Here is a 15,203-nt window from a genome sequence, read left to right as displayed (position 1 = left end):
GACTGGCAGAATGGGCAGCAAAATGGCAGATGCGCTTCAATGTCAGTAAGTGTAAAGTCATGCACATTGGGGCAAAAAATCAAAACTTTAGATATAGGCTGATGGGTTCTGAGCTGTCTGTGACAGATCAGGAGAGAGATCTTGGGGTGGTGGTGGACAGGTCGATGAAAGTGTCGACCCAATGTGCGGCGGCAGTGAAGAAGGCCAATTCTATGCTTGGGATCATTAGGAAGGGTATTGAGAACAAAACGGTTAGTATTATAATGCCGTTGTACAAATCGATGGTAAGGCCACACCTGGAGTATTGTGTCCAGTTCTGGTCGCCGCATCTCAAAAAAGACATAGTGGAAATGGAAAAGGTGCAAAAGAGAGCGACTAAGATGATTACGGGGCTGGGGCACCTTCCTTATGAGGAAAGGCTACGGCGTTTGGGCCTCTTCAGCCTAGAAAAGAGACGCTTGAGGGGGGACATGATTGAGACATACAAAATTATGCAGGGGATGGACAGAGTGGATAGGGAGATGCTCTTTACACTCTCACATAATACCAGAACCAGGGGACATCCACTAAAATTGAGTGTTGGGCGGGTTAGGACAGACAAAAGAAAATATTTCTTTACTCAGCGCGTGGTCGGTCTGTGGAACTCCTTGCCACAGGATGTGGTGCTGGCGTCTAGCCTAGACGCCTTTAAAAGGGGATTGGACGAGTTTCTGGAGGAAAAATCCATTATGGGGTACAAGCCATGATGTGTATGCGCAACCTCCTGATTTTAGGAATGGGTTAAGTCAGAATGCCAGATGTAGGGGAGGGCACCAGGATGAGGTCTCTTGTTATCTGGTGTGCTCCCTCGGGCATTTGGTAGGCCGCTGTGAGATACAGGAAGCTGGACTAGATGGGCCTATGGCCTGATCCAGTGGGGCTGTTCTTATGTTCTTATGTTCTTATGAAGGGTGGCATGAAATACATAGCACCGGCCTTGCCTCCGAGCGGGTCTGCAGCCCCCCGGGCTTGTGGCTCGGGGGCGGTGGGGGGAGCGTTAATTGGGGCCATGTGCGCAGCGCCCGACGACTGCCGGCTCTAGGACCCAGCGGGCGCCCTGCGCGCTTTCCCAGGGAGCCGGCGGCTGCCGCTGCCCATGCCCATGTATGTGCGGCGCGGTCTGGCTGGCTGGGGCCGGGCGCTGCGGCTGAGCGCGCTCCATTAATAGCCTGGGAGCGTCTCCGCCGCCCCGACTGGCGGCGGCAGCAGCCATGCGCTCGGAGGAGGGCGGCGAGCTGGAGGGGCTGGAGAGCTTCCCCAGCCCGGGCAAGGGCAGGGGGCTGCGCGCGCTGCGCCGCTTCGCCGTCGGGGAGCTGCTCTTCTCCTGCCCGGCCTTCACCTGCGTGCTGACCGTCAACGAGAGGGGCAACCACTGCGAGTGCTGCTTCGCCAGGTACCGCCCGGCCTGCCCAGGACGGGAAGGGAGAGGAGGCCGAGCAAGGGGCAGGCGTCGCCTCTGTGGCGTCGGCGCTGGCGCTCCTCCCGGGTCCTAGCGCCCACAGAGCCCTACTCCTGCCCAGGCGGGGGGCCTCTGGGTCGCTGAGAAGGGCAGGGATGCTGTAGCCGAGCTGAGCCCAGGTCCGTGGGCTCTGAAACAGCCCCCTTCCTCCCACCCCAGTACAGCTGCTGCAGCTTTAACCAGGGCCAGACAGCCCCATTCAACAGGTGGTGCTCCAGCAGCACCTGTTGAATTTCTGCATCACTGGACCAGAGTTCTGGCTGGGTTGAAAGGGGGGGTATAAAGTTTCTTTTGGGTCCCTCCCCACAGGGGATGGTGGTGACAAGGGTGGCAGAACGGGGCAGGGGGAGGCTGGCGACAGCCTTTGGAGCCCAGGTCTACCTGCCCATGCAGCACTGGCAGCAAGGTACAGTGATACAGAAAAATAAACACACTCCTAAGTCTCTCTAAAATCTTTTAAACAGAAAATCGTTTTGGAAAATGAGCATCATCATATTTAGGCTCACGCTAGAATGGAAAGGGTCCTGTATGCACCAAAACATACTTCTGCAGCAGCTGTAGCCATGCAGCTACATGAGCTCCTGAGTCCCTGAGCTCCTATACGTGCCTTCATGACAAGCTGATCTACATGCCAAAGAGCTACTGCAGCAGGCCAGTTTTCTCCCAGATCTGACACTGTGTTAAGGAGTGTCATGTATGCATTCCTTGGCCTAGCACAGGGGTGTCAAACATAAGGCCCGGGGGGGGGGGGACTGGATGCAGCCCCCAGAAGCTTTTCATCCGGCCCCTCAGGCTCTCAGCTGCTGAGGTGTTACCACTGAAATGGCAGCCCACATGAAAATTGGGCTTTCCCAAATCTTGAAATATGATCAAGATTTGTGTATTTTCTCTTCTGTCACTTGCAATTAATTAGTTTCTATATGAGAACAAGGTTTGATTTCTGGCCATTAGCTTCTTAATGATGTCACTTTCTGCTTAATGACATCACATCTGGCCCTCAACAGGAGCCCTGAATGCTAACTTCAGCCCTCTGTATGAAACGAGTGGCACCCATGGCCTAGCCCATATGGCTTTCGATGGAAGCAGTAGTCACACAGCCAGCATCCCACATGGGCTGCAAGTCCAGGTGGGGTAGGAAAATATAAGATCCCAGGAAATTTCTGGGCTCCCTTCTTTTGCTCCTGGGCCCCCTTTTTAACCCTGGGCCTGGATACAAATTACCTCCTTTACCCCCCTCTCATGGGCTCTGGTCCAAAGGCAGTCGGTTGCTCAGAAGAAGCGGGGGGGGGGGAGCCTTAATTATTTTATAAATTTATGTCCCATCTTTTGATGTAATGATTTTCAGAGCAATTTGCAAAGCAGTTAAAAAGAACACACATTAAAAAATAATAATAAAGGTAATGGCTTGTTAGAAGTCATTGCACCCATGTTCAGAAACTTTCATCATCATAATATGTGCTAATAGAGAGCTCAGGTTGTTGAGTGCCTCTCCGGACCCTCATAATAAGGTGATGAGTATTGTGTATTTGGGGAAATATTTCTAGTTACACAGAAGTTTGTAAATAAGATTGCCTAAAGTCTTAGGGTTTTCTTTTCATTTGTAGAGTGATAAGAAAATACTTATCTCATAGTTTGTAGAAGGGGAACTCTGATTTTGCTCTTATTTGGTTGTGGCACAGAAGAATGGGCTGCGGCCCAGTCACAGCCATATTAAAATCCTAGGTCTCTATTTTTTACAGGCAGCTGGTAGAGGGAAGTATGCTTCCTAAATTGGAAGCTTCTAATCTTGTAGTCAAAAGAACACTGAAAAACCTGGCTCTTGCTGTATAGTCTTTTTTTCCAAACGTTTATTTTGAAAGCATCTTACTGTCGATTTCTGTCATTTTCCTTCAGAAATCATACAGAACAGTGATTCCCAAACTTCTTAGCACTGGGACCCACTTTTTAAAACAACACTACATTGGGACCTGCCTAGGTTTCCTAGACTTTTTAAAAAGGAAATCTAGAAAGTAATAATATTTTATTTTTTTAATTTATAAGTAAAAAATAACCAGCAAGTCTTATTTTGTCCAATGGGGCTTACTCTCAGGAAAGTGTGTTAGGATTGTAGCCTAATTCTTCAAAATAACTTTAACTCAGAGTTTCTCAGCACAGTTGTAAGCCCAGTCTTAGACTTTAATAAGTTTGGAAGCCTCAAGAAGTAAGGAATGTCCAACTAGTTGTCCTCCCTTTATGCATGCATCCTTACACAGTATACAGTTTATGTATACAGGCTTACAGTGATATTGGGCTGGGGGAGGGAAACACACACTCTCAAAGAAACAGTTATCCATATGCTACTCTCCTCCAGCAGACCTTTTGTCTTTAGCGTCTGCAATTTTTGTGCAAGTTTATCTTTGCTCGCCTTGGAGGCTGGCAAAACTCAACTTGGCAAAGTGGATAGTATAAATGAGGAGTGAAAACAAATCTTGGCAGTTTCAAACAAGGGGACCTCTGCGTTGAACGCTTCGACATATTCAGAAATTCAACAAAGTTCCTTGGGCTATGATTGCGTGGAAGAGCCTCCTGGAAGCACATCTTGGTACTGTAACTCCATGAAATCCCCATGTCAGTAACCTCTTATATAACTATAATCCAAAAACAGAGAAAGCCATGTACATCCTGAGAATCCCTAATTATTTCTTGTCAAGGGTGATATAAGGGCTGTTTTATAATACATGCTCCATAGAGGTCAGAGTCAGATGCATCATGTTTGATTTTGGTGAACCTGTTGTGACTGTTATGGTCAGGATTATGTACACAGCTGTGGTTTATGGTCAGGATTATGTACACAATTTGCATTAAAAAACTTTTTCATCCTTCTAAATGCTGTGTGAAAAAAGGTGAATTCTGCAACATGTACTGTCAATATTATGAAAATTTGCCTAATCTGTACTGCTTTTTGTTAATTAGCATACTTTATTCTGGTTTGGTTAAAGCTACAGGAGGTAAAGTTACCTAAGCCAACCCTGCCATTGGAAATCTTATTAAGGCTGCAATTCTATCCACATTTACCTGGGAGTAAGCCCCATTGCCTATAATGGGACATACTCCTGGGTAGACATGCATAGAATTGGAGACTCAGCCACAGTAATGGCTTGTGAGATTTCAGCAGGCATAACGCATTCTCACGTGTACCTTTGCAGTCATAAGAAGCTGAAACTTGGATTAAAAAGTAAATTAATAGTTGATTTATTTGCTCACTACCACATTAGGGGTCTTTTCTCTGCCACCACAGACTTGCAGTATATGGCAGAGGTGTCCAAACCTGCTTAACATAAAAGCCACATATGATAAACTTCAGACGTTTGAGAGCCATAATATTTTAAAAACATTTATATTCTTAAACATATTTTAGCTAACCCTGTAGTCACACCATAGTAGTTAATAAGGTGTGCCTAAAGGACTTGTCCTATGCAGTACACCCATCAGGTGGGAAGTGTTAGTTCAGTTCAGTTCAGTAAGACCTTTACTGGCATAAAATACAGAGAAAGAACAAAACAAAACAAAAATATACAAAGACAACACAACATAAACATCAGTCTTTTCCTCACACACTTCCCAGAGTCCCAGGGCTCTGCCTGGCTATTACCCCAGATAAAAAGGAAGCGACATTATCCAGGGTCTCAGAATCAGGTGTGGCAAGGAGAGACTGAAGGTGGGAAGTGTCCTGAGGACAGGCAGGCACCATTTCCCCCAACACATATGCATCTACCCCAGATCAGAAGCCACGCATACTGTAGCCTTGTGCTGGTTTTTATCTGCCTAGAGTGGACTGGTGGTCACCTTTATGAGCTGAATTTCTTATATGGTAAAGCATCTGCTTTGTGTGCAGAAGATTCCAAGTTCACTCTGAAAAAGATCCCTGTTGGGAAACCCTGGGTAGTAGACATAGATGGCACTGGCTTAGATGGTCTAACTTGATGCATATGTTCATCCCTAACATCTGGGCATCATGCACGATCATCTAGTAGGGACTTATGAACATACACTTTGCACTGCTGTTATTTTGCCTGAGAGCACCACTCCAGGATCTCAGAGGGGGTCTTTCCCAGCCTTACTTGAAATGCCAGAGACTGAACCTGGAATCTTTGGCATGCAGTATATTTATTTCATTTGTATGTTGCCTTTCCTCCCTTGTGGGAACTCAAGATAGCATGCATGGGATTCCCAGGTGGTTTCTGGCACTGACCAGTTGCAGAGCTGCTTAACTTAAGCATGATTACTGCATCATGTGCTATTAGACCAGTGATTTTCAACCTTTTTCATCTCATGGCACACTGACAAGGTGCTAGAATTACCAAGGCACACCATCAGTATTTTGACAATTGACACCATGCTGCTGGTTGGGGGCTCAAATCCCCCAATGGCCATACTAATAATGACCCTCCCCAAACTTCTGAGGCACACCTGTGGACCATCCATGGCACACCAGTGTGCCATGACACAGTGGTTGAAAATGGCTGTATTAGACCATGCCCAGCGGGCAAGCATGTGTTTTACCACTGTATTGCAGCTCTTCCCAGGTTGGTTGGTTTTTAAATTAAAAGCTATTTAGGTTGTAATCCTATCCATACTTTCCTGAGAGTAAGCCCCATTGACTATAACAGAACTTACTTCTGAGCAGACATGCATAGGATTGGACTCTTAATCACTGAAAAAAGAAATCTTCCCTTATTCTGTTGGCAACCTTCAGTCTCGAAAGACTATGGTATCGCACTCTGAAAGGTGGTTCTGGAACAGCGTCTAGTGTGGCTGAAAAGGCAAATTTGGGAGTGACAATCCCTTCCACACTGGGAGTAAGTACAGTCTGCCCCTGGTCTGTCTCCCTGGCTATGGGCCTTCCTTCTTTGCCTCTTAGCCTCAGACTGTTGGCCAAGTGTCTCTTCAAACTGGGAAAGGCCATGCTGCACAGCCTGCCTCCAAGCGGGCCGCTCAGAGGCCAGGGTTTCCCACTTGTTGAGGTCCACTCTTAAGGCCTTCAGATCCCTCTTGCAGATGTCCTTGTATCGCAGCTGTGGTCTACCTGTAGGGCGCTTTCCTTGCACGAGTTCTCCATAGAGGAGATCCCTTATGCCTTATAGATCCCTTATAGAGGAGATCTTCCCTTATACGACATGCTCAAGAGTCCCCTCAAATTAGGTCTACTAACTCAAGCAACAGATTCTGTGGCAATTTCTGACCATGTTTTCAGACATCATTACCTGAATCTGTGATTTTGCTGGCACTGATTATCAGAATTTTCATGAAGTGTTAATTATGACTAGTCAGTTCTGCCTCATTTTTAATAGTTCTGGAGTTGGGTGTGAAGTGACTAATAGCCTTGCTTGGTTTTGGAAAGGAGGAGGGAAGATGTAGTATAGTATACAAAGTAGTCTTGGTCTTTCACATCTGGGACAATGTAATGCCCTCTTGAGGAGCATTCTGTAAGCAGCTACATCTGAACATGGAAGTGCTCAAGGTGCTTCCTTATTAGTAAATAACTCCAAGTTACTTTTCCGTCTGAAGTTTCTTTATTACTGTATCCTATCTGTGGCAGAATATTGGCATATTGGAGTTGCTGAGGCAGTTCAAAATGCACTTTGATTGGACTAAAATGTGTTACTGAATTACAGTATACAATTTTTTTTGGTCATTGTCCAGTACCTCTTCCTTAGGTCTCACAAAATTTTGCATGAGGAAAATGAGTTTATAAATGTATTGATCTGAATTTGACAACTCTCATCCCTGGATGTGTGGAAGAGACAAGGTTTGGGAGACACGAAAGACATAATGAGAGAAAACAGTTTTTTGGTCTTGTATGTAGGCAGTATACTTGGTGGGGCATGCGCTTTCCCAGTACATTTTTTTTTTGTTACAGATGCCCTACTCACTATCTGTCACAAAACAGATGGGAAGTGAACATGAGTGATGGATGTATTTCCATATAAATACTGTTGTGCACCACTTAATATGGGGATGCGGACTGGTATCTCTGTCGTCAAGCGGTGCTTGACGTTATGTGAAGTCTCCGAAGACAAGGGGGAACCACACTCCCCTCACCTCCGGAGGCTTTTCTGAGGAAACTGGAAGTCATGTGTTTTTGCCCAGAACAGGCAGGCTGAGCCATAGAGAGGCAGCACGTGGTCAGAAAAGCACAGCTCCCCTTGGCTTCAGAGGCTGTGGGGGAGGTCGACAGGCAGCCATCAGATATAAGAACTGTCACTGGCTGCAGTGTCTTTAAGCTGTGTTCACCTGTATGTGCCTATAGATTTTGGCTCATGGAAAATATTTTATATGTTGTGTGTACATTTGGATTCCATATCCCACTATCTATAGTTCAAGATTCTGAACATGATATGAGACAACGTTCAGATAATCTCAGGAGCTTCCGAAGCAGATCTGTAACTTCCTTGTGTCGGGTTTGCTCCTGACCATTCTGAAATGACTTGTGTGCAATGCGGAATGTCTGTGTTGCATGTGGAATTATTTGTATAGGAGCGAGGGTGGGCAGTGCCCACGCATCTATCATGCAATCTCATGATTTATGCACTTTTCACCCATGTTCGGCTTATTAAGATCTGAGTGTAGGAAATATTAAATCAGTTAGTCTTTGGTGCTGCATCTAAGAGATAAAATATTACACGTGCACAGAATTTAGACGTGTGCCCACTTTTCAGCAAGGCTATTACCTGTATTTGTTTGGTATCTAGGCATTCAGAAAACTGACTTTTTTTTTTGTTTTAATGAAATGGATATTCCTTGAGAAGCTCCCTGTCAAGAAAGGACTGGAAGTTACATGTGGTAACATTTTGTCCATAAAAAGTTAAGGTGTGAGCCACACCCATGAAAGATGCAATAAAGTTTGTATCATGACAGCCAGTATGGTGTAATAATTTGTGTAGTTGAACTGAAGGTGGGGAAACCCAGATTCAGTTTTCCACTCACATTGTGATCTCGGAGCATTCACTTTCTTTCAGCCTGACCTTTGTCATAAGGTTGCTGTAAGAATAAAATGTAGGTGGGGAGAACTGTATAATCTACCTACATCTCCTTGGAAAGGTGGGGTGTAGATGTAAACAAATACAGTACTTCAAAATGTTGGCTGGTGTTTCCTAAAGTCCATAATTCATGAATAGTCTACAAAATATTTGTTAGGGGGTTAAGCAGAATGATCAGCTTAGTTAGTTCATTTTGTATATACTGTCCTGTATATATGTCATTTAATTGCCACTGTTAATCTTTTAAAAATCATGGCCTGCCTTTGAAGCTACAGTGTTTATTGGTGAAAATCATACATGTGTGCCACTAATTGTATCCACCACATTTTTGAGCTGATTCAATTGCAAACATGTAGCAATACCTTGAGTTGGTTGTGCTGGAGAAAGGAAAACTTGTTCCTGTAAATATGTTTCACAGCCAAATCCATTGCGGAAATCATTTTGCTGGCACTCAGGTGTAATGTGTTGCATTGTAGATGTTCAGTACAGCACAGTAGGTTTGCTGCAATGCAGTGCGCCTTGCAATTGTGGCTGAGAGCATTCCTCTGGCAGCCACTGTAGCCAGGATATGCAAAAGTGTCCCAAAGTGAGAGACTGTTGATAAAGGCAACTTCATAATTTATCAGTTGAAAACTTCGCAAAGACAATGCGTTGTCTGTTGAGTCCCTTGGTTGCAAGAAAGTCAAGCATGCTAAATAACTTTATTCAGTGTTGAGGCTACAGGGACTCTGATGGTTTAAAATGCCTATCTTTTCTTTGCTCACTCCAGTATTACACAATTCCAAAACAGAAGGTTTTGATTTTCTTAAAAACAAAAAACAAAACTAGGAGATATTTGAATGAATCAGTTAGACAAGTGGTATCATATTAGATTTACACTCCAATCTTAACCCATGCTGGAATAGGCAGGACAGCTGGCCTGCTCTGTATCCAGTGCAGGTTTGGGGCTGCCAGGGCAAGGGGAATTCATTCCCCTTACTCCAGGTAAAGCAGCAGCAGTCCTAATGGGTCTACTCGGATCTGAGCCACCTAAAAAGGTGGTGCAGATCTGAGCAGCCCAGGGCTGCACCGAGTTGCCCAGTGGTGGGTTAGGATCCAGCCCAAGGACTGGATCCTGACTCAGCCTCCTGCCTGGTGCCCAGCCACCCACAGTCCTGCCTGCCACCCGCCCTGAAACACCCACATTCTGCCCTCCCCAAGCCCTTTTATCAGTCTGACTTGACCGGTGGCAACATACTGGTGCACTGGCTCTGCGGAGCTCGTATTAGCCGATGCATGGATGTGTGCCAGCCTTCCTCCTTTCCCGGTGGCGTGCAAGTGCTTTATGGCACTTTTGCAACACCTCTGGGCCAGCACAAGGGACTTGCACCAGCCTAAGGAGTGCTCTGGATTGCATTCTTTGTTAATTACACTGTGCAAAATACAGTAAAATATGGTGAACCTAAATGATAATGTTCCATTCTTGCAGGATAGCTTGCAGGACAGATTTTGCTTTTTCCTAATCTTTGCTTAATTACGGTAGTTCACAGTTCTACTTGCGATCATGAGTGTTCTATCCTTCACTGTGAAATGAGTCTGAGCCTCTCCCCTAACCCTGAAGCTGGAATGGTGCAGAGCATCTCCCTCGCAGTTCTTCTATGCCTCTGGGATACAGCAAATAGATGCAGTCCTAGAAGCTTCTCTGTTTATTGTTGTTGTCAGTGGGCAGGCATTACAATTGTGCGTTTCTTTCTTTTCAGGAAAGAAGGCTTGTCCAAGTGTGGACGATGTAAGCAAGCTTTTTACTGCAACGTAGAGTGCCAAGTGAGTATCACAACAGTGTTGAAGGCAAAAGGAGATTTCACTGGCGCAGGGACTTTACAGCATTTGTACCAGAACAGTCACCTTTACAGAGTCTAATTGTAGTACCGAGAGTGGCTGCATGCGTGGTGTGAAAGTGCTCTTGTTGTCCGTATCAAATGTGAAATTGAAGCCCTGAACCATTCCAGGAATGTAGAAATTGCCACAGTGAGTCACCAAAGATCAGCTGTGCTGGGTCATAGTGCTGCTGAGCCATTAGATTAGTAGACTGCTACATGGCCCTAATTGCTTCAGAAGCTTCTGCCTTCTTTAAGCATACCAGATGGTTTAACATGATTTCACTAAGCTGGTGAGGAAGCTTGTGCCTAGCTGAGCAATCAGCTATAAAGGCTGGATTTAGCTTTTGAGGGGAAAAAATCTGTTTGCAAATGTTCTGTCACTGCTGCTAATAATAATAGTATGTGTTTAGAAACCAACTGTGCTTCCACTTGATAGTCAGACACTTTCATTACAGGGGCAAAGGAAGAAGTGACAAGGAGGCCTAGTCAGATAATTTATGGTTGCTGGTGGGCTTTAATACCCCAAAGCAGGGGCTTCTTCAGGCAGAGAACCAACTACTATTCTCTACCTCATATTGTTCAATAATTTAGAGGCTTACCACTGCCAAACCAGAAGGGTATGTGTGCCTGCATTGCATTTTTTCTTCCCCAGGCCTACTTTGGGCTCATTTGAAGAAAGAGCTGGTGCTGTGTAATAGTGCATGGGGAATCAAAAGTTCCCTGTTTTTGAATTGCGGCTCTACCATGAATTCTCACTGGGTGGCCTTGGGCAAACCATTCCCTCTTGGCCTCAGTCTTCCCCATCTGCAATATGGGGATAAGATTTATTCACCTTCCAGAGTTGTGGTAAGGACAGCATCAAGGACATACAAGGGGTGTGCTTTGCACACTCATAAAATGCTACATAAATGTTATTATTAGTCCATGAGAACATTTTTGAGGCTAGAAACATGACCAGAAGAAAAGTTGGTATTATGAAAATGCTTCCAAGTGAAGAAAAAAAAATCACATTACCCTACAATACTGGTATGTCATGCAATACTGTACTGAGCAGATCAAAATTATTCTGTCTTTTCCTCCGAAAGGGTCATGTGGATTAGTACTTCTGCATACCTTATTCAGTGTTCACAAATAGCTTATCAAAGCATTATCTAGTGAAAATCAGGTGCTTGTGGCTAATACAGCACATATATGTGTGTGTCAATAATAGTTTAAAGAAAATTTGAGATTGCTACTGAAACATTTCATTTTAAATGAAATGCAACTGTGAGTATCACCAATGTTTTCAGCTCTGTTTCTCCTCAGTATGATCAGGGCAGTCAAACTTTGCATCCCCTTTAAAATCCACAGTTTAAAACAAAAGAACGCCAAACATATTCTGTGTTCAGAATGCATGCTTTCTCCCTTCTGCGCCCTTCTCTTTTGCGACTGTGTTTGTGGTTGTGTTGGTCATATGCCATAACTGCCTTCATTTTCTGCTGGCTCAGGACAACTGACCTGGGGATTTCCAGTGTGATGGTGCCTCTTGCTCTGCTTACAGAAATATGAATTGTGATTCAGCTCACCAGCTTTAATCATGGTCATGTGGGAATGGAAGCCATATTGCCACCTCCTGCTGCTGTGAGCAGAATCTGGTAGGATAAATGAGTGTAATGTGTTATCCCATCTATGGACCAGTTTCATCGTGGATGTATGTGTGTAAGGTGTTAGCACATGTGTTTGTGTGTGCCATTGTCAGTACTATTTTTCTTTTCCAAACCAATCCGTTTTGTGCTATGGTCATGACATGACTGAGCAAGTTTGTGTTACGAAGGCTGTGGAGTTGGGTGGGGGAGCCTTTACCCTTTACAGTGAACTCCTGTAGGTTCTGGATTCAAACTGTACAACTACAGTAGTTCCTCATTTCCACAGGAACTTTGGATGTGATTTTTTTCAAATTAGCCTGCCTCCTTCCCCTTTAGGACCAAAGGCAGTTGAAGATTAACTGTCTCCTGTCAAAGGGAAAAAAATTAAGAAAAGGTCCATTGGGTGTACCTGAAGTAGCTCTTTGAATCCCAGCGTAGATCTTCAACAGTGGTAAGCATTAATGCCTGCCCCTCTTCTTCCCTATGTTTCCCCAGACATTTGCTCAAGTCCCAGTTTCCCACAATCAGTGGCAGACCTCCCCAGCCCTGCGTCCTGGGGCAAAGGTCCGTGATGACGCCCCCTGTGGGATGTCGCCGCCCCCTGCATGCAAATTCACCCCCCCCACACTTACCTGAAGCTTATGGAACCTTGCGCAATCCCAGGTTGCGTTGGGGAAGCTTCCTGAGGCTTCCCCAATGCTTTAAGCGGTCCCCTTTCGGCTTCCGCAGGGTCCTAAAGGCTCTCTCCCAGGGCATTTACCCCATCAAATGAATGGGAGGTCCACTACTGACCACAGTGCTCTTAAGTCTGCTGTAACAAAGTCATCTTCCAGGAAGGAAAGCTTTTCTGCGAAGACTCTGGATACATTAGTAAAAGTAGCAAAAACACCATGCAGAATTATATGTTTTGCTAAAGCCCTGCTTTTGGGTCATCGTGTGCAATGTAATGCTTTAGTTAGTCTTGATCTTCATGTTCTGCATGTACAATATTGAGCCTGACCTTTCATCCCTCATTTTGTTCCTCCTTTGGCCTAATACTTCCCTTTAGCGTTTGGGGGATCCTTTCAAAGCATTTGTATGAAATACAGAAGAATGTTGCCAGCAGCAAATTCTTTTCAAAGTTACCTTCAAGGGCTGTGTTCTTCAGAAACCAGTCTCTGCTGGTGCTGTGCAGGCCACCCATATAGCATCTTCAACTTTGTCTTCTTCATAGACATTTGGTGTGTTTTTTTAATGGCTCAGCAGTTCTGTCTTGAAACCAAGAAGGACATTGGTGACTGAATTCTGAACCTGTAGGCCTGTTACAGGTGTTTCTTTTCCAGACCTCCATTAAAAGGAGCACTTCTTACTTTGGTTTTATTTGTATCAAACAGACCCTGATCTGAATTTTGGAGGTCTCACCGGCTATTGCCTTAATTTCTAATTACACTCCTGCATCCTTAGCTACCATGCTTCAGCACAATGGTGTAGCTAGAGGGAGTGCAAAGTATTAAGTTTTGCAGAGAACATCACCGCAGCGTGGCTCCCCTTTTGAGCCATTCCAGGTGGGGGGAGCAAACAGAGGCATTCACCTCTGTTTTACTCCCCCTCTGCTGGGAATGGCTCTGAAGGAGTTAGGGAGGGGCTGCTTGCACACTGCTATGAGGCTCCCCGCAAACTTAGTTCAGCAGATCTGGCATAGGGTACAAGCCTACCTAGTGTCTCTTGAAATGACAGTTTCTTTCCCCTGTATTGAGTCTTTAGAACAGAAAGGCAGTCAGTATAACTAGGGCTATTACCCAATATAAAGAAGTCTTGATTGATAAACTATATGCATTTTAGCCAATTACTAGTTCAAGGAGTACAAACAAGGGTTATGAAGCCAAAGCAAAAACAAATAAAACATCTCCATGCTTTTCCTGTTTTTAGATGATGCATGCATCTTCATAGAAGGTATCCCCTTGGGAGAGGAATACTTCCCAAGTATGAGAGAAGGGACATATCTCTTCTAAGATGGTTCTTGCTATCTCCAGTTTCCATAGGTACTTCTGTTAAAAACTAAGAATGTTTAAAAATCTGCCTTATTACTTGGGGAGCTTTTCTAGCTGATCAAAAGTTTTAAGCAAGTTATTTATCTATTAGATGTTGGACATTTAGTTACAGCACATTCTTGTCCTGCATGGTGTCATGTCTCTTTTTTTCTTCAAAACCAATGAAGCTTTTGGCTTAGTACCTTAACTCTTATCGTCAAGCTAAATAAAGCCTATGTATTGTTACATCTGCTGGCTTTCATCTTGGTCTCCTTCCTTTGTTTTCTCCCCTGTGGTCAGATTGCAAGCTCACTGGGGCAAAGACCTGTCTTACATTATTCTGTAAGGTCATCATAGAGTTAGACGTCCTCCCATGATGCTTTGGGTTGGCCCTTGTATATCAGTACTTGAACAAGTATATGATGGGTGGCAGGAGGCGATACCTTCGATGACATGGTATGCTTCCCCCCATTCATTCTTTCCATTTCCTGGTTTACACTATAGTCTTGGCTGATTTTGCATCTTCTCCCTTGCCTGGAGAAGACTTTGACAATTTATTCCTTTCTGCCTTTCAAAACTGTTTCACAAAGATTGTTACATCCCAATCAAATTGCTCATAGCTATTCAGAATTTAACTAAAATCATAATAATACCTTTCAAGACAAAGAGCCTTTGACCTAATCCTCCTGCTTTTTTCTACCTCAAAAGTGGACTATTTAAACTGCACAAGTGTTTTGAGAGGTGGTTCTAATGAAGTAGGTCTCAGCTACATGTACTGTTTCTGCAACAAATTGCAGTATGACTATTCTATGACTGTTCTATTCATATTATGACTATTCAAGTTGTAATGAGTTGAGAACAGCTAATTATAGCAGATGCAGCTCAGCACTCGTCTTATTTCTTTGGAGTGTTTGAAATTGTTATGAAGAGGAAAAAGCTGCAAAGATATCCCCCATTTTGAATGGTTTTGTGTTACTGATAATATACCTGTTAGCTTTCTCTAAAGGCTATTTTGCTGATTGTATGACTGGTTTGGTGTTGTGGGTTTTTGTTTTTTTTAAACTGGAATAGATAATGGAAACATTTGGAAAAGACAATAGAAACATCCAGTGAATTGAATTCCAGTACAAAAAATAATTGTTCAAGAATAATCCTCATTTGGTGCGGCATTTTTAAGCAAGTTAAAAGCCTAG

General features: G+C 44.3%; 1 protein-coding gene across 1 annotated transcript in view; it reads left to right on the top strand.

The window, feature by feature from the left end:
* Nucleotides 1-1,141: 1,141 nt before the first annotated feature.
* Nucleotides 1,142-15,203, top strand: part of SMYD2 (SET and MYND domain containing 2) — a 46,223-nt gene continuing 32,161 nt past the window's right edge. Inside the window, exons 1-2 of the mRNA XM_066619015.1 lie at nucleotides 1,142-1,432; nucleotides 10,257-10,320. Of these exons, the coding sequence (XP_066475112.1) occupies nucleotides 1,251-1,432; nucleotides 10,257-10,320 (246 nt within the window). The 5' untranslated portion in view covers nucleotides 1,142-1,250. The remainder of the gene's footprint in view (nucleotides 1,433-10,256; nucleotides 10,321-15,203) is intronic.

Source organism: Tiliqua scincoides, chromosome 1, assembly GCF_035046505.1.
Source record: "Tiliqua scincoides isolate rTilSci1 chromosome 1, rTilSci1.hap2, whole genome shotgun sequence".
NCBI lineage: Eukaryota > Metazoa > Chordata > Lepidosauria > Squamata > Scincidae > Tiliqua > Tiliqua scincoides.
This window is presented reverse-complemented; position numbering and strand designations above follow the sequence as displayed.